Here is a 23,829-nt window from a genome sequence, read left to right as displayed (position 1 = left end):
ATCCTGCAATCTTGGGTTCGATCCCAGGGAATGCATGTGCTCATGAAGTGTATATGCACTATAAATCACTGGGTAGGTTTAGGGGTGGGGTGGATGTGGTTGTTAATAAAAAAAGATTTTTGCTAAATGGAAATATGACAAATGGTGGTAAAAAAGTCCACACATTGTATTTAAATGAACACGCATTTTGATTGGTAACGACAGTCATACGTCATTTCATGACTTTAAAACGTAAATAAAGGTTGTAATAAGGTGCTTGAAAAACAACCTATAGTTGTTGTTTTTTTGGAGGACAGTCTGTTTTATTAGCTTATAATGAGCCATTTCTATCTACATACACCGCGGGTCCCCTTACAGTGAAGTCACTAATTTGCGCCGCCATGTTTCTACAGTAGCACTAAATAGACAAACTGCTCTACAGAGCGCTGGCTGGCTACTCTCTGCTGTCTCAGACGATGATATCTTTGCCCTTTGGTGGCCTCCTTAGCTTCTCTATGTGCTTCGAAAGGGAGGGGTGAGTGATGGGCGGCTAAAATTCACACAGTGCACCTTTAAGTCATAACCGATTGTGAATATTCGCCAGGACGGGCATTTTGACATATTTGTGAGTGTATTTGACAGTTTAAGTCCAATAAGTTGCGAAAGAGACCTGAATTCGAGATCACATACTGTTCTGTGAGCACGCTTCAGGTGTGTGATAGCCCGTGAGTACTTCATTGAGACCGGATAAGGTTTATTCATTTTATTAGGTTAATTTGTCAAATTTATGATACGAGTTATAAAACCTAAAATGGAAAGTTGACACAAAGACCTCTCCGTCATTGGTTGACATTGACATTGGTCTGAAAACATCCTGTCTATAGAGAATAGTTAGTGCATGTCAAGGCTACATACAGCACACTATAATTTGGTCCCATCTGGGAATCTTATGAAGTATGCCAGATTCTCATTTTAGCATATTGAGTGAGGTCCATTTAAAAAAGTCATTCTACATAAAAGTTTTCATTTGGTTGATTAATTTTATAATCTTGAGACTTTTGAGACAAAGTATAATAGTTCAAGTTCAATTCACTTTGAGTTATTCACGTTTAAAAAAAAAAATTACAGTGGCTGCATTAGATAAGATTACATTACAATCTGATCAATTCTGACTGCTGATATAGACTAGAATCAGTACCACTTTTGTCATGCTCTCTTATCTTTTTCCATACAAGTGGAAAATTAAATCTTATTTCATGCTCGGTATTTAAGACCAAATATACTTCAAGAATGTAATAGACTAGGCAGTTTAAAATGACAAATCCCCGTTGGACACAATTATATTCACCATTGCCTTTGCAACATTAATTTTGAAGTGAGCTATATATCAGATTTCCCCAACATTATGGTCTACATATAAACGAGATATGATAAAAAATAATTCAAGGGAGTTAAAAATGATGTAATGGATCAGTTCAGTGCACATTTGCTCACTAGACTTTTTCTTTTCCTAATAAACATCTAGTGGAGTGATATGTTCACATTCATTATCTGTAAGCACTATTAGAGTTGCTGAGAGTAAACAGCTCTGATTGTACCTCACACACCCTATTCCGACTGTTATAGACACAATCCAGGAGTGAATCTGTTATCATACTGAAAATAAACAACCAATCCTACGGTGGCTGGCAAACCCACCCTTCACAATATAGAAGAAGCTAATTAAAAACCAGTGCTTTCCCTCATTCCAGAACACTGTGTCGGCTTCCACCTGTTATTCTGCCACTACATTTTTAATGAGGAACAAATATTTCCAGCCTACATTGAAAATGGCTTTCCATTTAACCATTCATTGCCATTATAAAGTGCGATTTTTTTTTTCATTCAGGGTGGGTGGAGGAAGCCTGTTCCTAGTGATTGCTTTAGATGTGTCTTTTCCTTAATTTATAAAATGTTCTCTGTGGATTAAAGGTTGAATACATTCATCTCTTTTTTGGACAGAACTCTGTCGAAGGCTTCGTTTGGCACAGCTAAGCAAGTTTGTGTTTGTCGCTGATGAAGGTAGTTTAAAATAACCTGGCAGTATGCAAATGCATCGATATTTGGCTGTCAAAAGAAGTGAGTGATCTCATCTGACAAGCCGAGTGGATGTGCATCTGCAGAAAACCTCAGTGCTGGCCCATCATGGCTCCGGTCCATCAAGATTCCTCATGGAGGTGGGAATGTCCTCACATGCCAGAGCCACGTAGCATATGGTCCATAATTACGGATAATGCAGTTTAAGATGATACACTCAAATACCCCATTAAGATCTCAGCCATGATAAATCAGCATTCAGTGCTCTCAAATGCAAAACATGATGCTTTTTTTGGAACTTAGCCGATGCATGTTTATGCACATCTGTCACTCTCAGCCCGAATTGAGAGACTCAACAGGCTGGATTGTCCGAGGAGGAGGTCGCGGGCCTGCGGGGCAGGGGAAATTGAGTGCAGTAGGATGGCTGTTGACAAAAGCGAGTGAGGGCATTGCAGCAGCGTGTCTTGGCTATAGACCAGGAGTGTAGGTGGGCTTTAATTGAGTGGACAGAAATTGGCCTTTCATCATTCTGTTCCTGGGGTCTGGGACTTTCTTGCTGAATTGACTTTTTATCTGGAGAGTGCAGGTGCAGTGCGTGGCATACCCATGCTAATTTTTGGAGGCTTTGGTCCGGTTTGAGGCATGAAATGGGTCTTACAGCTCTTTTAACTGTCTTTCTCCTTCCAATATGTGGAAAGGAACGAGTGCTACCTTACATTTCTGCCACTGCAGCCCCTGGGAGTTTGGGTACCAAACACTGTGTTCTCTGAAGAGCAAGCTGACCTACCAAAACCGCCAAATAAAAAGGCTCTTGTTCTAAGCATCCAATTACACATACAACCATGACAGTGTTATTTTTGCCCCCTAAGACTGCTCATCCTTGATGGTGGCATGTATTTGAAATGTACTTAAAATAAGACATGGGGTTTTTTTTTTGTTCTTTTTTTTTTAAAGTGACTTGTTTTAAAGGAACACACCGACTTTTTGGGACTTAAGCTTATTCACCGTATCCCCCAGAGTTAGATAAGTCCATATATACCATTCTCATCTCTGTGCGTGCCATAACTCTGTCTGACGCACCCACCGCTAGCCTAGCTTAGCACAAAGACTGGAGGTAAATGGCTCCATCTAGCCTACAGCACAAAATAACGGCAACATTTTCCTTTTTACATGTTGTGATGTGTATAGTTACATCATGTACTAAGAGCAACAGAAAATAAAAAGTTGCAGCACGCTCTCTGTGCAAGCAGGTTGTCATTGACGGAATGACATTGGTTATGTTGACGGAAGTTAGCCTATTTTCAGGCGCTGTGTAATATCATTGCGCCGCTGCACTCATGGTACGGCAGCAAAGTTTCTTGATTATTACGCAGGAATGAGAGTATAGTTCCTAGCCATATCGGCCTAGAAAATGGCAACTTTTAATTTTCTGTTGGTCTTCACATCACAACATGTAAATAGGAAAATGTTGGCGTTATTTTGTCACTTATTGAGCAGTAGGCTAGATGGAGCCGTTTACCTCCAGTCTTTGTGCTAAGCTAGGCTAGCGGTGGGTCAGACAGAGTTATGGCACGCACAGAGATGAGAATGGTATGTACTATGGACTTATCTAACCTGGGGGATACGGTGAATAAGCGAAAGTCCCAAAAAGTCGGCCTGTTCCTTTAAACCCCATTAAGGTGAATTTTGCCTCCAGCGGTAATGAGGCAGGATTAAGCATAAAGAGCTCTGTAAATGTATGGAGGTAATATGAACTGTCAAGCCTGTATCCCCCCATAACCCCCAGCATTTGAGTCTTTCATTTCTTCCATTCACAAGCAAAGGAAGCCTTATTGACTGCTTCTAGTGTCAGATTTGCTCATTTAAAGGCTGCACTTGCCTGTGCTGTATTGTTCTCGCTCACTTTCAGAGCTGTCAGTTGGTTCCTTAGAATCAGTGGGAGTGTTATTGACGCTGAAGAGGCCAGAAGATTGAACATTACTGACTGGAGGGTTTTTTCTGGCCACGTTGGAGATAATTTGACAGTCTACTTAATTTGCATCGAGAAAAATCTAAATTTTTGCCTAATATGTTCTATATAATTTCTTCACTGCAAGCATCTGCCATTGGCTTGATTACCATAGTTCTGCCCCAAACCATAATGCAGACCAACATCTTATGAGTCTATTCACCTTATTTTGCAAATTTATGTTAGTTAGACTTTCGATTCATTATAGGTTAATAACTAGAAGAACAACAAAGTGAAGTAAATGGTAAAGCTATTTATGCTACAAACCAGTGTGCTTATAATTACGGTAATACCAGTTTGCAATATCAAGCAGCATGCCGGAAGTCTCGCACACACAAGCCGTGCCCACTCGGATATTAAAAATAAGGTGGATAGGGTCATACATTCAACTGATTTGTTCAAAAATACAGATCATTAATTTAGGAACGTAACAGATGACTGTCCTTATTAAGTCAATGAATCATTCACTCATTGACTCAAACGATTCATTCAATGGCTCGGTAAGAGACCAGCCTCAAAGACCATGTAAGGCCGCGGACACACTAAACTTTGAGTCACACATCTTCACGCGCAGCTCAGAGTTCACCAAACTTAAACTTTGGAACACAACGAAATACGAAACTTTTCACACTCGCATGTGTTTGAGGTCTGAGGAATGGAAATTTTAATTTGACACCCCTTACACAATAACATGGAGATGGAACTGTAAGCTTTAGTGCTAGTGTAAACAGGGCCCTGATATTGCAATAAATCAAGGTCGCCACAACAGCCTCTTAAAGTTTCAGTGAAGCTCAAGTGCTCAAAAAATTAAATACATTGAAATAGTCAAAGCCTACTTGCACTGGACATGCTGAGTTCGGCCTCATTGCCGCTTTTGTAGCAGACATAAACTGCTGCAGAAAAAGTTAGGTGGCATGCAGTACTCATTACAAATGTATTGGAGTAAAGAGTACATAGACTTATTTAAAAATTTTGTCAAGTAGAGGGTAAAAGTTGCTAATATCTTTGATACTCAAAGTAGGCAAGAATATACTGTACAGCAGCTAATTACATTACTCAAATACACTACACCAATATTATCTTATTGCTAATTGAACTGTTGTATAATGCTTGAGCACTTCATTTTGTTCCAACCTTGGGCGCAAGCTGGCAAACTAAGATTTATCATGAAAAAGTTATGTTAGTTGCTAAAATTGTTAAAATTACAATGTGATCTCATTGTCCATCTGTGTGTTATCCATTATAGAGTATTACAGTGTTGCGTATCTGGTGGGCATTTGTTCTAGATGGATCACTTCATCTGTTTACAATGAGTCAGGCATCAAGAAGTCAAGCAATCTCAAATTTTTACATGTCTCATGCATCAAAGTGCAGGCGGCAACCTCTTATGTGCCTCAATAAAGATAACTGCAAAAATCACCACAAAGCATTCACCCTGTTTTCACTTAAAGGCATGAGTCGGTGACAAACACTCTTAGGGCATTCTCACTGAGAAGTCAGCACTCTCTTTGGAGTTCTGTCCTGGAGGAGCTGCCTGTCGCTCTTGGCTCTATAAAAACCCTTACCGAATGGCAGGCCAGAGTTTTTTTATACATGTAGAGAGCAAGGATATGTTCACAGTCGAGGGAGTGGGGGCTGTTAGCAAAGCTTTTGATGTTCCTGTGTGCGGTTAATCTGAAAAGCCCAGTCGGAAAAGGCCCTATGCATAAATCAAGTGGGAGGCTTGTGCTTGCCTGTCAGCTATAGCCGTGGTGTGACAGTGAAAACATAGTTTGGAAGATTCCGATATAAAACAGTATCTGTTTTTCTCTTGATTGTTTAGCTTGTGGAACATGACCGATTAGATTCAGAGTCAAAGGGAGAATAGATGTGTGGGCCCTCAGCTTCATGCAGTGCCTGGGGTGTTTATGAACTGTAAGGAGCCTGTGTGATTGCCAGCAACAGTGTGGAGTGATGAATGTGTGGGTGTGAGGCTATTGTGAGGTCATTACCACCAGGGTCCATCCGGCTTTAATCAATTATGGAAGGCTGCTTCTCTGTGCGCCTCCAACAAGGAGTAATTTTGAGCATGCAGAACTTGTCAAAGCAAATCTCTAGTATGTGTGGAAACAGAAAAGGCAAAATAGAGACAGCCAAACTTGATTCCCCTCAAGGTTACAAGGCATGACATGAAATTAAAGAGACAACAAGGTGAGAGGTCACACGCTGAAAGCAGAGTGCCAGGCAAAATAGTGACAAGAGCTGGCTCCTTTAATGAAAAGTAGTAGATTGACTTTTTCAATCGCTTGATGTAGATTGTTGTTCAGTAGTGCTTCGCCTCATTGAGTGCATAACTTCTTACTTATTACATGATGTAATATTTATCCTGTTTGCCGTGGGACACAGAGGGCTTTTTCTCAGGATAGTCCTATGCTATGACTGACAATTGAACCATAATATACACCCAAATAAATTCACAAATGTAATACATTTTATTTGTGCGCTGTAATCCAAATATTCAAGCCTTTATTCTGCAATCTTCATCTCCATTCTCAGCAGCGACCTTAAATGTCAAATCCCACCCGATATATAAATTAAAAATTGCCACTTTAGTGCTCAATAGTGCTCTATTAATATACTTATTTTAAACTAAAAATAAGAAAGTATACTTTCAGTCTACTTTTTAAATACTTCTCAAAAATATACTTATTTCGAAGAGGAATACTTACATGAAGAGGAAACTACTGTGAAGCTTTGGAGGTATTGATGGACTCCATCTGTGTTTTGATCATCGTTCTGAATCTGATCAAGGCGTAGTCTTTGACATAAAATGAGATTTTCTCAACTTTTTGTTTAAAATGTTGCCTTTCTTTATGAAACTTACCCACATTCAAGTGTTGATAAAAAAGGATACACAAAGCTATAATAAAATTTACAGTTAAAGGTATAGTTCAAGTATAAAAAAAATCTACATTTGAACATAGTAGTATACGGAAAGTGCAAAAATAATATATAAATAGTAAACTGTAAGTATAATGTTATGTCCACTTAAAGAAAACTTACAAGTATACTTGTAGTTTACTGAGAGTACACTTCCAAGTGTACTTTCATAAACTAAAAAAGTTCTACTTCTATTAAAATAGTAAACTACTAGTATACTTATAAGTTCACTTGTAGTACAGATCAGGACAAATGAGAAACCTAGTTGAGCATTTAAAGTTTACTACTGTTACACTTATAGTACACTTAAATGTATACTTTTATATACTCAAAGTGGGCCAATTTAGTCCCAAGCAGTATTGAAATAGTACACTTACAAGTTTACTACAGTACACATTGATATTAGTATACTTACTACATAAAGTATACTTAAAATAGACTTGAACATTACTAGTAGTATACTTAATAAAATGAATTTTTGCTTTACAGCACATTTTACGGCAGTGATATCAAACGCTTATTGGCTCTCGTCTGCTTCGTCACAGATTATGATATGCCATTTTTTGGGAGATGTGCATCTGAATGAGAAATGCTTTGATTGGGATGAGATTTTCAGCGATTATTAACCTAAATTCTACTCTGTACCTCATACAAAACTATTAAATATGGCCAGAGAGGACTGCGACTGTCATTTGGACTACTTTTGGTACCGCCATTTTTGCAATAAATAAAAGGTTGTGATTACACTGTCTGTTATGTTTTTCTTTATAACTGTACATATTTTTGTATGATGAAATAAATGGTTATGGGTAGGTTTATAGGTTGGAGTGGGTTATTCACTACAGCAATTCCTTTTCAGTCGCATGACTGGTGTAGAGCCCTGGATGGCAAAATATCCAGAGAAATACAGCACAGACCTGTCAATTTTCTGTCAGTTTCAAGGCATGAATATTTACCTCTCAAAACAAGAAAGATATGCGAAAAAACTACAGTATATATGGATCGTTTTGGATGCTATATTGCGCTGTTAAAACAGAGCGACAACATGCTTAATGTGAAAAATGCTTAAATGTATTAAGACAGAGTTATTAAAACATAAAATTCAGCAAACTTATTGATGATGCATTTTATATAGACAATCAGACGAGTAACGCACTAAATTGCATGTAAAGGGGTTTCTTTATTATGGTTTCTGTGGGAAAAGGCTTAACTTTAAACTGTGTTGCATTTAGATTCTGGGTTAATCTGCTTGCCTCTGCAATTCTTATTAGGTGTATACTGAATTTGGTCATCCAATATCATTGTTATATTAAATTGAGCATTTTCTTTATAATAATTTTCTGTGGGAAAACACTTAACATATCATATGCATAGAAGTACTTAGTACAAACCTGGTTAAGAGTCAGACAGTGGAAGAAAGCCTATAAGGTTGTAACATCACAACCTTAGATTCATGTTCCCTGATGCCTTTATGCTGTGTCACTGTCGCAGATGTTTTCGTAGCTGTAGCAACAGAGGAGCACAATGGTATGATATGTAACTGTCAAGTATGAGTGAAAAAGACAGATCCAGATCACCCGCCAACTGCTGCTTGAACACACACACGTACACGCACGTGTGTATCACTTTTTTATCTTCTTCTCAAGTGCCAGTCAAATGCTTGTATGTCATATAAACATACACAGGTGTTATCAGGGCCTCCAAATCGAAGCTGAATTTATAGAGTGCATGTTCAGACATGCCCGATTACATTTCAGACATCTGAGGAATAAAAGAGCTGTCAGTCAACACAGGAGGGGTTGATGCGTTCTGTGGGTGTTTTTGATGAGACGAAGATTCTCTGAGGGATAGTCCTGGCAGCCTTCACTCAAGGCAGGCCAAAGATGAGCTGACTCCGGATACAGGAGAGGCTCATCTCTGTGGATGACTGCTTCCTAGATTGTCTCAAGTGCTGTTGACTCTAAAATGTCTTTATGCTCTCAAAGATTACAAATTGTCGGGGTTTCAAATCCACAATCACCTGTGGTCACATTTTAGATGACATTTGAGCTGTTAGTATGATGATTCATTATATTAATGACCTTCGTTAAACAAAGTATGTAATTTCCCCCTCTGTATACTCTTCCCTTCTTTCATTTGATAGTGAAACAATAGCCTACACTGATGCTTGTTGTTTCTGCATATAGCGTGCAACAGTCGGGATCTGGAATGAAAAATCCCATTCATTTTCTATAGGGGATAGTTGTTAATCAGATGTATATGGTTTTGTTGAAGCCATCAGTCCACATTATTTCAACTTATTATTTTTTTTAAATAATAACATTTAAGAGTGGAATTCCTGATGAAAAACATTACCCATGATTCTGCAGAGAAATATCCATCAATCAGAGAATCGCGACAGAAGAACACACACTACCATAAAGCACTGCGAATGATAGTTTCCCTTTGTCAAGTCAAGTCAAGTCAAGTTTATTTATATAGCGCTTTTAACAATGTAGATTGTTTCAAAGCAGCTTTACAGTGTTAAACAGGAAAATAATGCAGCATAACCTTTGCTCTTTGCTCTCAAACTACTTAAATTACTTAAAAAACTACTAAAATGTTTGTATGCATATTTGGCAATAAACTTAAAATATATTGTTTATATATAATGAGCATCTTCAATAGTTTTAGATTTCTTTCGCAATAGTTTTGTCCAATTTTCGAATACTTTTTTGCTTCAAATAAAGTTTGTAGCTGGTTGATTTGGTTCATGGCTTGTAACTCTTAAAGTCCCTCTGAAGTCAATAATTTTACCCCTTAAAACTCATCTTTGATCACCAAATTTACACATTTAAATGTTTTTTTCCTGTAAAAAATCTTCATGCCTTAAAATAACTTGAATGTTACCCTAAACCCTTGTGTTATTTGGTATACATGAATATGCAAATTAGCCTCGCCTCCACTCACTCACACCAGCTCAGACATCCCCTCAATCAACTTTACTGTAGCAAATGCTGCACAATGGCAAGTCATTCATAAGAAGAAGAGTGAATTACACATGCTGGTATACAAGTCAATGTATCAGAATGGTAATGCGTTTTATGTATTGCTCTCTAAAACATCGGACTCAACTGTAATTAATATGATTAGCCTTTTGCTTGACTACGTTATCAAACAGATAATAATGTGTTGCTAATATTACACATACCATGTTCGCGTTCACCATCTCCGAGTCAAACAGCTGCCTTCTTAAAATCAGCATCCTTAGAAACGCTTTGGACAACTTCGAACGTCAGTGGAGAAAGCCATAATAGTTCATCATAACATTGTAATATGCATCACATAATTCCCCCGCTATATTGCTATATATTAGGGCTGTCAAAATTATTTATATATAAATACACACGCATTCATGTATATATTTAAGAAATATTTGCATGTATATACTGTATATACATTTATATAATCTATAATATATATAAATATAAATGTTTTAAATATAAAAATAATATTTTTTTCTTAAATATACAGTATATACATGCTTGTGTGTGTATTTATATATAAATAATAATTAACAGAGTACACACACATATATTATGTAAGCACAAACTTTTATTTTGGATGCGTTTAATCGCGATTAATCTTTTGACAGCCCTACTATATATACCCGATTTTTCATATTAACAGAAAAATATACTAAATTTAATAGGATAATCTGGCTTCTCTAGAGACTCCCCTGCTTCAGAGCATAGTTAATGATATGCTAAAGCCCGCCCACATGTTGCCATGCTTGGTTACAAGGTAGTTTGTGATGCCAGAAACACCGGCGATTTCTTTGGTTCACTGCAATTTTAAGGAGAAAATACTCAGCAAATACTCAGTGTTGACTTATGAATGTGCATATTAAAAACACTGCATAGACATATAAACAACATTAAACAGTTTTTTTTTCAAATCCCTATGGGAAAAATACTTTTGGAACCAAGGTTGCTGAAAAAGTGGCACGCTGTTGCACTCTATTATTAAGCTAGAAGAGTTCTCAAGTTTTTTAAGCTTTTAAGAAATCTTGATGATGGTGATGTGTTGTGATGATGGTCATATAAAATTAGATGATGATGATGATGATGATATGTTGTGGCAATATTTCTGTTAGCTGTGGCAATATTTCTCTGCGCTGACTCATCCTTGCATCTTTTCAGCGATGGGGAACACATTGATGTGACACAGTATTTTCCACATACTTCACACTCACTGAGTGTACAACTCTCTTCTCTCAAAAGTGCATATCTAAAGAATTTAGAGTTGTGTTTGGGTGGGTGGTTCCTTCAATTTGCATAAACTAAAGATAAAAAATATATTCATGAGGTTTCACCACTTTGTTCATTAGATGTTTACTGATTATGGACATCTCATGTCTCAGACAGTACACCACACAGTATTTCCTTTGCCAAGGCAGCAGAAACAGACTTAAATTATGCAGATACCAGGAAATCAATAACAAGGTTGTCCAATCGCCATGATGTTGCAGTTAAGCAGTGCAGCTGTGAAGTTTGAGCCACTGGTCTTTCTTTTTTTGATGAGGCACATATTCAGTAAAATAATAGTTCGATATTTGTCATTTTACTTGAGGTCTTAAATAGATTTAGCCATAACGTGTCTTATCATAAGTGGTTGGTATATATTCCTATGAGGAATGTAACGTCTTTTTAATGAAATTTTTTTAATATTCTACACTTCAGGAGTGATAAAGCATATGTATTGCCCCTTGACGTGTGATTTAAACATTCGCTACAGAAAAATAATTATTTATTGCGCCGTTTTAGCTGACAAAGTCAATTCAATCAATATGCAATTTCACCTCCTGTTTACGCCTACTACCGCAAAGATAAATGACTGATGATGACACTAATAAGCTTGTGAACTTTACAAAAAAGGTTGTTATTATTATTAGTCAGGGTGCTGAAAGTGTTATGCGCACCAAGTGTATAATTATCTTAAAAGCAACTGCCTCTTTTATAAGGACATGTGGGAATATCATAGAATATCACAGCAAATAGATGTTTTTTTTAGCAGTTGGAGCCAGTCTTTTTTCTTGATAGTTGCTCCTCAGAGATGCATCGCTCTCCTCTAACTGTCTCCTTCTCTTTTGTCTTTGATTCATCCTTCTCATATTTCACCAGGAAGTGGAGGTCAGTAGTGCTGTATCATGACTTTGCTTGTGTTTGATGTCTCTTTTAAATGGCTTAATCTAATATTCTCCATCAAAGCTCTAACCTACTTTTTATGCAGTCTAAGTTGCTTATGCATCTTTGCTTGACGATTCATTCAAGCGTTCACATTTTTTTTCTTGTTCATCTCTGAGAATTTTCCATCCCTCCTTTTTCCATTAGTGCTTTCCCACTGCTTTACACAATTAAAACATCTTAGTATTGTACGTTTAAGTTTGGTTAATGATAGATGCACAGTGATAGAAGTATTATTTTTGACTAAAGGCTTGAAGTTAATTCTATGCAGCACATTTGACTGTTTTACCTCTTTGTTTTTGTCAGGATGATTACATCCGATCATGGGATGAAAATCAAGGCTCGAATGAAAGTAAGTCATCTTTAATATTACTAATAGCATCATATTATTACATTTTATGGAGTGGTCTTTTAGCCATTCAAATTAAGTGCCCAAATCGCATGACGCCAAACAATGGCCTAGATATTTTGAAATGGAGCTTCATTTTACATTAGATTAAATGTTCAGGCTAGATTCATGGCACTCATTGAGGAATTAATACTAGTTTTATGTTTTGTTTTTGTGAAAATAAAGATTGCATTTGCATGATACTCTGCATGCATCTTGTTCACAGTTCAGCATGCCTATAATTTGAGGAGAGAAGTCTAATCACAATTCAGTATGCAAATAGATGTACAATAAGTAAGTGTATTCAGTATGCAAATATTACAATGATGTCATCACTGTTAGAATGAACACTTAGCTAGTTTAAACTTTAGATTTTCAAACATTATTAATCAACATTTTTTTTTAGAAGTTGTGAATCTTGAAATGTCTAGAGTTTGATTTCAGAATGCTTTTTAAGCTCCTTGGTCAGAAATGTAATATTTGGTGTTTTAAAACGAATCCCTAACAGTGTTGTGCAAGCACTGTAATTATTATTCAATGGTGCGGTTAGTCTTGACCGTGGTCTGCGTATGTTTGTCACAGCAGACAGCCCTACTTTTCTTCCAGGCTGCCAAACATTAATTGCTTACACAAGAGATGAGGTCATCTCCTCGTTGTGCTGGAGTAGAGAGACTGTCCGGGCACATTTGAGCATTATGTCTAGATTTTTCAGTTTAAAGTGAAGTCCTTAGAATGGAGGAGTCCATTAGCAAATATCTCAGGATGTAATTAATGGATAATTGCTAGTTCCACAGAATGCCCAGTAAGAGCCCCGGAGGCTTGATTTAGCACTGACTGACACTGGCTTTGTTCCTTCAATGCACAAATCCACTTAAGCTTCATATGTCCAAGAACAGAGGTCCATGAACCCGATGGTCCATTTTTTTGAGTTGGCACTAAAGCTACTTGTTCAGCCGTCACTACACCCACCTCAAATCTTTTGTTTGAAACTCATTAATTGAACTCATTCTCTGTGACAATTAGGGATTATTGTCAGATCCATTTGTCAAAGGTCAGAGAGCAACATAAAATGCTAAATTATATTTAAGAGTTCGTATTTGTGCTATTATTGATTTGAACACTTTCAAACCAAATCCAACTAAATGTGTAAATCACATTTATAAGGGGGGCATGTGCTGTAATAAAACAAATCTGAAAACCTGAAAAAGAACTTATTAAGACATTTCCTTTAACTCTAAAATATAACCTGTGAAAAATACATTGTACATTGCACAGTACATTGTGCCCTATTTTTACAGACCTTTCTTAGAATGTACACACAAGTACTCATAATCATCATTTTTAAAATGGGTTAAATAGAACCTATTCATCTTACCACATTGAACACATTTTGTCTCCTTTATGAGATAAATAATGAGGCAGTGGTAAAAGAGATTTGTCCCAGCCCTCCATGCCCCAAGAAATATGATGTTTCCACTTAAAAGCAGCCAATGCAGGCATCCGTCCAATTCAGATCCTTTTTTCTTTCAAAAAAGAAAAACAAGTAACAACTCACTCATCTTATAGTGTCACAATCTCTTGTTTTTGTAAAGAGCTGCCATTTATTAAGATGTTCTGAAGGGATTTTAAAAGTAAAAAGAAAGAGATGGTTCTGGCCAACCAGTTTTAAGACCGTTAAAATACACCTTTTTTGTGGAATGATAGGAATTATATTAGATAAATCTGCTGTGTAGAAGAAATGTTGAATAGTAAAAAAAAAAAAAAAAGTACTTTATGTTTGTATTTAATTGGCCTTGTAAGATTTTATTTATAGTCTGGTATTTCATGAGCATCTGCTTTCCATGTTTCGACTTTCAGGTGGCAGACAGCCGAAATTCCCAAAGAGCCTTATTTACACTGGCTTCTTTGAAGGTGGCACTGGTCCTTACCTTTTTAATGAGGAACAAATTTGCATTTTACAAGTTATCAACACAGCAGTTGTCACACAACTTCAGGACAAATCTATGATGTATTGTGATAATAGTTTTTCTCCAAAACACGTGTATTTTTTACTATATAGAAAAAACCCTCTTTTGCCTTTTTTGATTCAAAATGATCTTCTTTACAGCCTTCCATATTTTACACACACACACACACACACACACACACACACACACACACACACACACACACACACACACACACACACACACACACACACACACACACACACACACACACACACACACACACACACACACACACACACACACACACACACACACACACACACACACACACACACACACACACACACACACACACATGCACTACACATACACTACTGTTCAAAAGTTTGGGGTCTGTAAGATTTTTTTTATGTTTTTGAAAGAATAATATTGTGATATATTATTACAATTTAAAATACCTGATTATTTAAATATATTTTAAAATATGATTTATTCCTGTGATGGCACAGCTGAATTTTCAGCATCATTGCTCCAGGCTTCAGTGTCACATGATCCTTCAGAAATCATTCTAATATGCTGATTTGGTGCTCAAGAAACATTAATTTTTGTATTATCGATGTTGAAAACGGTTGTGCTGCTTAATATTTTCATGGAAACCATAATCCTTTTTTTTCAGAACTCTTTGATGAATTGGAAGTTTGAAAGCACAGCATTTATTTAAAATATAAATATTTTGTAACATTTTAAATGTCTGTTAATTTTGATCAATTTATGCATCCTTGCTAAATAAAAGTATTCATTTATTGGTTAATTTATTAATTAATCGTACGGATCCCAAAATTTTGAATGGCAGTTTATGTATTTCTTTTTTTTAATCCTGTTTTTATCTCAAGGTGAAATGTTCACGGCAACACATCTTCCTGCATATCTATCGCTAATCATCCGTATGATGTTATGATCTCATATACAGTTGCAAGAAAAAGTATGTGAACCACTTGCAGAATCTGTGAAAATGTGAATAATTTTAACAACATTAGAAGGATCATACAAAATGCATTATTTTTTATTTAGTACTGTCCTGGATAAGATCATTTAAGTAAAAATAAGTAATTTACATTTAGTCCACAAGACAAAAAAAGTGCTGAATTTATTAAAATTACCCATTCAAAAGTTTATGAACCATTGATTCTCAGTGCTGTGTGTCGTTACCTGGATGATCCACGGCTGTTTTTGTTTTGTGATGGTTGATCTTGAGTCCCTTGTTTGTCCTGAGCAGTTAAACTGCCCAACGTTCTTCTAAAAAAATCCTCCATGTCCTGCAAATTCTTCAGTTTTCCAGCATATTTTGCATATTTGAACCAAGCCTGCAGCACTCCTCTCAGAAACTGAAGCCTCCGCGCCTCGATTGTCCCCTTTGGTCCCAGTATAGCTCATAAACCCATGTATTAGAATGGACGCGAGACACACTAAACAATTAAATTACACTTCAAATAATTGTTTCCTAAAGATGGTTTCTGTCATTTTAGGCAGTTTTTATCATGATGATTTCATTTCAAGTGTTCGTTTTTTAAATAAGTTTAGTTTTAGTTAGTTATTTGATACTATAAAAAGGGGGGGTGTGACGTCATGATTGACAGTTGAGATTGACGGCTTCTCTGAGTGAAGTTGTCACTAAGGCACTAACAGACAGGGATTTTTGGGAGGAGATTGGAGCTTTAGCTTTAATTTCTACATTTCTATAACTGTTTATTACAATGTGGCGAGCAGCGAGGCTGAGGGACCGTGAGAGTGGGACGAGGCCGCGGTCACTAGTGATGATGAGCGCCAGCTGCGTGCCGTCGGCCTCGTGTCTCACGAAGGAGTGGCGGGAGTATAAAGGAGGAGCGACGAAAGTGAAGGACGATAGAGGACCAGGCCTGGATTTTAAATTGTGTTTTATTTACGTTTTGTTATGTGTGTGTGCGCGGCAGTCGTCCGTGAGGGGCTGCCGCTTTTACTTTCATTTTGGTGTTCATTTATTTTATTAAAGTTGTTGAAGGTTTGCCGGTTCCCGCCTCCTTCTTCCCAAACGAACAAACTCCGTTACATACACCAACGTAATGAATTGTTCTGTATCTGTGAGAGTGTGGGCGGGCTTTTGATAATCGCTAAGATCACTGTGTAAGATCACTACTGCGCAGACTCTGTCCCAAGATGTCAACGCCGTGTGCGGGCCTACGAAAGCTTCAACTCTGGTCAGCGGAAATCAATGAAGTCGCGTCGTCCATATTTTTTTACGGTCTATGATTTGAACCCTGGCCAGCAGTGACTGTATGATTTTTGAGATACATCTTTTCACACTGAGGACAATTGAGGGACTCAAAACTATTAAAAAAGGTTGAAACATTTACTGATGCTCCAGAAGGAAACACGATGCATTAAGAGCCGGGGGGTGAAAACCTTTGAACAGGATGACATTTTTTGACCAAATTTTTCTTATTTTGTTTAAAAAAAAAAAAAAAAAAAAAAAATATATATATATATATATATATATATATATATATATATATATATAATTTTTTTTTTTTTCATTTAGTACTGCCCTTCGAAAGCAACAGAAGATACTTGCATGCTTCCCAGAAGACAAATTGAAAGGTACCTTGATCTTCAAATTCAATAAGTTTTCACCCCCCGGCTCTTAATGCATCGTGTTTCCTTCTGGAGCATCAGTGAATGTTTCAACCTTGAATCATTTTTTAGTAGTTGTGTTTGAGTCTCTCAATCGTCCTCAGTGTGAAAAGTTGGATCTCAAGATCATACAGTCACTGCTGGGAAGGGTTAAAATATGCAAAAGATGCTGGAAAACTGAAGAATTTGCAAGGATCTGGAGGATTTTTCAGAAGAACATTGGTCAGTTTAACTGCTCAAGACAAACAAGGGACTCAAGAACAACAATAAAAAAAATAAAAAAAAATAAATAAAAAAAAACAGTTGTGGACCATCCAGGGAACGACACACAGTATTAAGAATCAGTGGTTCGTAAACTTTTGAATACTTTCATTTTAATACATTCAGCTATTTTTTTTGTCTTGTGGACTATATGTAAAAAAACAAAAAGTAAAATATCTTATTCAGGACAGTACTAAATAAAAAATAACATACATTTTGTATGATCTCTCTTATTTAGTTAAAATTATTCACATTTTCACAGATTCTGCAAGCGGTTCACATACTTTTTCTTGCAACTGTAAGCTGGGCACATTCTATACAATGCATGTGCATTAATAGGTCAACAAATGTTGCCAGTATATGTGGACAGATTTATCATAAGCAGATGTTTTCTTTTAGTTCAGTTCATGTTCCCAGTGTGTGTACCTGTGAAAAGAGCACCTCAGCAGTCTGTTGAGCCATCATGTATGCGAATTAATAGACCATCAAGTGGATACAAAGCTTCAGTTCATTAAAAAGAAATGGAGATGTCTTTATTTAATCTGCGTGCATGTTTTATTTATCAGCGTGAGTTGCATTTTCTTTTTCCTGTGTACACAGCGAGTATCGCGTCCTTACCTCTGTGAACCTTTCCTCGCAAGTTGATCTGATATGCTCAGTGTTAAGTGGCTCTGGCTGCTGATGTATATTAGCTGCATTAGCTCAGGCACTGGCTGGGCTTGATACTGAGTCAGTAGCTCCTTACTTCCACTCTGCGATTGTAATGATCACATTAAATGCGGCCCTGTGTGTAAACAAAGGATGAGAGAGACGATGCGGTGGTGACTGGATGAGATTCCTCGGCTCTCTAAGCCGGATTTGGCATCGCTTACACATGGAGGCCTTCATAATATGATTTATAGGGACAAGCTCACTGGGCCTCTGCTCATAAGAAATATTTAATGACGAAGAGAATGTTGATAATGGATAGACAGAGAGAACTGTTTTTTTTTTTTTTTTTTTTACTGATATGAGCAGCTAATCAGTCCTCACTCTGAAGTTGGACTGTTGCTATAGCAACCTTATCATTCTTGTGTTCTCTTTAATCTGCTTGAGCCTTTTGTGATAAAGTGAGGCTTGCTGATCAACCTTGTGCTTTTGTGTATGGATTGCAATAATCTATCAGTCTTGAACTATTGTTTCTGAGGCAGTCAGGATTATGATGTTGGTTGTAATATTATATTTAGTAAGATAAGGTATAGGATGTAAAAAAATAAAGGTAAAGCTGCTGTAGCATAGAGAGTTTTGTGGATGGGCAGGTGCTTTTGAATTTGAGTGATTCTAATTTTTGATTCACTGTTTTTCTTGTGCATCATTCTCCATCCTAAATCAAAGGAAGCTTGTCATTGTATTTTTCCTTTGGTGTAAATCAGAATCAGAATCAGAGTGAGCTTTATTGCCAGGAATGTTTACACATACTAGGCATTTGTTGTAGTGACAGAACAAATTCCTAATATGTGTAAACATACCTGGCAATAAAGCACATTCTGATTCAGATTCTGATTCTGATTCTGATTCTGATTTACACCAAAGGAAAAATTCAATGACAAGGGATGTAATAAATAAGGGCTTGACTAGGGATTCATGGTGGAATTGCAGAGGGTTTGTTGAGATAGAGATTATCTTTTTCCTGCTGCTTTTTTATGTTCAGGTTGTTGTGGCAGCATGTAATAAAATAGGCCTATGTAAAATATGTATTTTTTTAAACACTATACTTATAAGCAAAAGTAAATTAAGAAATTCAATATAAATCATTTAAATATTATATGTATTATTGGAATTAAATATATAGTTAATAGCATTTATTGAAACAATGTAATATTAAAATCTCAAGAAGGATCTGACAATAAAACGGACTACATAGCAGATTATTGGGGTCCATCTCTCGTCCCTTGCAGATGTGGACACCACTAAAGATCCCTGCCAGAAGGTGAAATGCAGCCGACATAAGGTGTGTGTCGCCCAGGGCTACCAGCGTGCTGTGTGCGTCAACCGCAAGAAGCTGGAGCACAGGTAAACCTTTCAGCTACAGGATTCTCTCTTCATGCACATAACAATAATACATGACACAATAGTGTTTGTTGTTTGAGAGTATCAATCAAAGCTTGGTGACATGCCAAGGCACTGTGCAGAATGCAACTGTCCAATCTAGCTTCATTACTCAGAACTTCATATCATGAAGAATCAAATTTCTGAGCCTTTAGGGTACAGATGATTGGACAGTCAACCAGAATTGAGTGCATAATATTGCTGTTCAAAAAGAAGTATTAAAGGGATGGTTCACCCAAAAATGAAAATGCTGTTATCATTCGCTCACCATCAAGTTGTTCCAAACCTGTATACATTTCTTTGTTCTGCTGTTCACAAAGGAAGATATTTGGAAAAATGTTTGTAACCAAGCAGATCTCAGCCCCCATTGATTACCATAGTATTTTTTCCCCACTACTACACACAAAGTAAAAGGGTGTCAAAATTCTACCTTCAGGGGTACAGCAGCTTGTCGCTGGGGCAGTACCCTTAAAAGGGTGTTTTTGTACCTTTTTTTACCACAAAAAGGTTCATACTACCTTAAGCCTTAAGGTATGTATTTGTATTCTAAGGTACTAATATGCACCTTTTAGGAGTATGTCCTTTTAAGGGTACTGCCCCAGCGACAAGCTGTTGTACCCCTGAAGGTACAGTTTTGACACCCTTTTTCTCTGTGTGTATGGTTGTCAACGGAGGCCGAGATCTGCTTAGTTACAAACATTATTCCAAATATCTTCCTTTGTGTACAGCAGAACAAAGAAATGTATACAGGTTTGGAACAACTTGAGGGTGAGTAAATGATGACAGAATGTTCATTTTTGGGTGAACAGCAGCTTTAAAATGGGAGGGTTAAAAATGGTCATCAAAAAAAAGAGGTTTTAGTGGGGGAAAAAATGTGATTAATGTTTTAATCAAGAACCCCAAGGAAAATTAAATCATTAAAATGCTTTTCCACAAAATCTGTGTTCACACAAAATGTTCACTTGCTTGTTAGGAGAAAGCCATATTCTGACAGAGGTTCACCCTAGGGAAAAGTAAATCATTAAAAATGCTTTAAATAACAACAAAAAAAGAGAGAGAAGAAAACCCTTTCCACAAGTGTTAAATGTTCACTCACTTGTGAGGAGAAAGTCATATTCTGGTGGAGGTGAAATAAGAGCAGTTTAATAAAGCAGCCATGTGTTTTCTGATGGCACATTGTGAGGTACAGGGATTTAGTCCCTGGGCGTTTGTTCTTTTTACAAACTAAACATATTCCTGAGGCCATTCCTCAGGGGTTGGTTCTCATTGTTCCATAGATCTAACTACAGAGAACATTCTTGTAACCTTAAATTAAAATCAGGCCAATGATGCAATGTCCCTCTGCATTAAAGGGGTCATGACATGAGAAATCAAATTTGCCTTGATCTTTTAACATATAAGTGGTCTTTGTATCATTAAAACATCCTGCTAGTTTCATAGCTTAAAACATCCTCCTTACTATAAACAAAGCATTTATCTAATCAAGCTCCAAAAACAGCTAGTTTTGATAATGCAGGATCAGTGACGTCACACAGATAAATACATATGCATATAAAAGCCAATGCATGACATCGATGTATAGTTATACACCATCGCACCATTCAGTTGCTTAATGGCGTAATGTGTAATGGAGAGTTCTCAAATAAGCTTTTGTTGAAAGATGAAGTAGCTAACTGAATCTGATAGCAGCTGCATCACACAAACCATAAGTAAATGATTTCATAATCATTTTGTTGGTAAATTACATTTTATATGATAAAAGTTTTCAAAAAACAAACTCATATGCAATAACAAATGGGCATTGATACTGTTTCCTATGCAATGATGTTAGCAAATCATAACAGTGGCCGTTTACTGACTTAAAGGGATAGTTCACCCAAAAATGAAAATTATCCCATCATTTACTCACCCTCAAGCCATCCTAGGTGTATATGACATTCGTCTTTCAGACGAGTACATTTAGAGTTATATTAAAAAATGTCCTGGCTAATCCAAGCTTTATAATGGCAGTGAATGGCAATCCAAAATTTGAAGCCCACAAAAGTGCATCCATCCATTATAAAAGTAATCCACACATCTCTGGGGGGTTAATAAAGGCCTTCTGAAGTGAATCGATGGGTTTTTGTGAGAAAAATATTCGTATTTAAAACTTTATAAAATAAAATATCTAGCTTCCGGCGGACCGCCTTCCGTATTCAACTTACGAATTAAGTGTAACGCCTCTCGCAGTTCAAAATGCTTGCGCTACGTCTGACGACATCATCGTGCCAGTTACGCTTTTTCATAAGTTGAATACGGAAGGCGGTCCGCCGGAAGCTAGATATTTTACATTATAACGTGTTAAATATGGATATTTTCTTACAAAAACCCAATTTTTCACTTTGTATGGTAATCCAGTAAATGGATACACTTTTTTGGGCTTCAAATTCACTGCCATTATAATGCTTGGAAGAGGCAGGGCAGTTTATAATATAACTCCAACTGTATTCGTCTGAAAGAAGAATGTCATATACACCTACAGTAGGATGGCTTGAGGGTGAGTAAATCATGGGGTAATTTACTAACCCTTTAAGGATCCGCTCCCCAAAATTGATAAATTCAGGCATTATTATTATTAACATTATAAGTGAACCTCAAGAACATATTTAAATACCCAAGCACATCTCAGTTTATATTTCATATTGATGATTGATGATAATACTAATGCTATGTTAATATTGACCGATGTGTTTTAGGTTGAAGCAGCAGGTCATAAGACAGCAGCAGGAGAGTAACTGTAAGTCCTGCCCAGTGTCCTCCTCTGCTCCTGTTTGTGGCTCTGATGGACACAATTATGCCTCTCAGGTATTTCACATTGCATTCAACCTCCTTTAATTGTATTCAAATAAACTACAGAGAAATTGATCGTATGGGTATGACAAATTTCTCTGCAGTTCAGCTTATTTTGTTTGATACAATTGGATTTGTAGCAGTTTTGTGCTTGTTCAGACTTTTCTCTCATTAGATTTTTGTTGGGTGGACTTAGGCAACCTAAAAATCAGTAATTTCTAGCCAGGGATCACTTTTGCTTTGTTAAATCTTTAAAACAGAAACAAGCTATTGTGGCTGACAATAGATTCAAATAATTAATCATGATTAATAATGTTCTGTAGTTTAGTTTAGCATTTAGTTCCGTTCCATCTAACATTTGTATAAATTATGATATATTTCTTGTGTTATGTCATCACACAAGATCACATATATCTCTCTTTTTTTTGTTAAACATTCCATCTGGATTCATTTATAAAGACATTTGCCGCTGGGTCTTTCTTAGAGAAAGTTTCCTCATGAATGCCCCCAAAACTGTTTCCCCGAAAGCACACAGTAACTTGTGAAAGACAAACAAGACGTGTCTCATTAATAGGAAGGAAAGCCTGTTGTTTTTAGTGAATCATTGTAATAATGGCCACTTATTTTTTTATTATAATGATAAATAATATCCAATGTAATAAATCAATATAATGCAAAATATAAGTTACAAATATGATTCATTATGACTGAATTGCAGCTCTACTCACCAAATGTAACCGGTCCTACTCGACCCGCTCCGAGCGGGATTCGATCCGGGTTCTCCAGCGTGGGAGGTGGGGATGCTAAAAAGGATGCTAAAGACAGCAGCCTCTAGCATCAGTCACTAGCGTGCCTCTTGAGGCCAGGGGAGTTAGGTTTACACGCACAGCTCTTGCTGGCCTACGTTACACTCACCCCCCTAAACTTCACTCCCACCTGGGTCATGGCACCAAATCTCACCGGTCTTACTCGAAACGCTCCAAGAGGGATTCGAACCGGAGTCTCCAGTGTGGGAGGTATACATGCTAATAAGGACGTTAAAGACCACAGCCTCTAGCGTCAGCTGTTTAATTCAATTTTGTATCAAAGTATGTTAGGTTTTATAAAAAATTAAACAGTTTTGAAAAGAGTAAATGTGCAAAATGGCTTGTATGTACATAAAGTTTTGCCAATGGTTGTGTCTAAGTGAGAAATGTATTCATGTAATTTTAACGATGTAGCGAATGCATTTTGTGCTAAAGCTATGATAAATAATCCACAGCTTAGCCCACATAGACTGATGTTGTGCTCACTGTGTGAAGAGTTTTGAAAAAGTGACCTAAGTATCGAGAAATGTGTCGTAGCGACTGTAAAATACTGTAAACAATATAGCTTCGCCTCCCTCATGCAGCAGCATCTCTTCTCTGATGACGTGTTGTTGTTTTTTGGCACGAGGGCGGG

The 23,829-nt window shown here is 36.9% G+C and overlaps 1 protein-coding gene across 1 annotated transcript in view; it reads left to right on the top strand.

Moving 5' to 3' along the window:
- spock2 (SPARC (osteonectin), cwcv and kazal like domains proteoglycan 2) overlaps positions 1 to 23,829 on the top strand; it is a 40,964-nt gene that overhangs the window by 4,406 nt on the left and 12,729 nt on the right. Inside the window, exons 2-4 of the mRNA XM_079843386.1 lie at positions 12,514 to 12,559; positions 19,410 to 19,524; positions 22,296 to 22,404. Coding sequence (XP_079699512.1) covers positions 12,514 to 12,559; positions 19,410 to 19,524; positions 22,296 to 22,404 — 270 coding nt within the window. The remainder of the gene's footprint in view (positions 1 to 12,513; positions 12,560 to 19,409; positions 19,525 to 22,295; positions 22,405 to 23,829) is intronic.

This window comes from Gobio gobio (genome assembly GCF_949357685.1).
Source record: "Gobio gobio genome assembly, chromosome: 18".
NCBI lineage: Eukaryota > Metazoa > Chordata > Actinopteri > Cypriniformes > Gobionidae > Gobio > Gobio gobio.
This window is presented reverse-complemented; position numbering and strand designations above follow the sequence as displayed.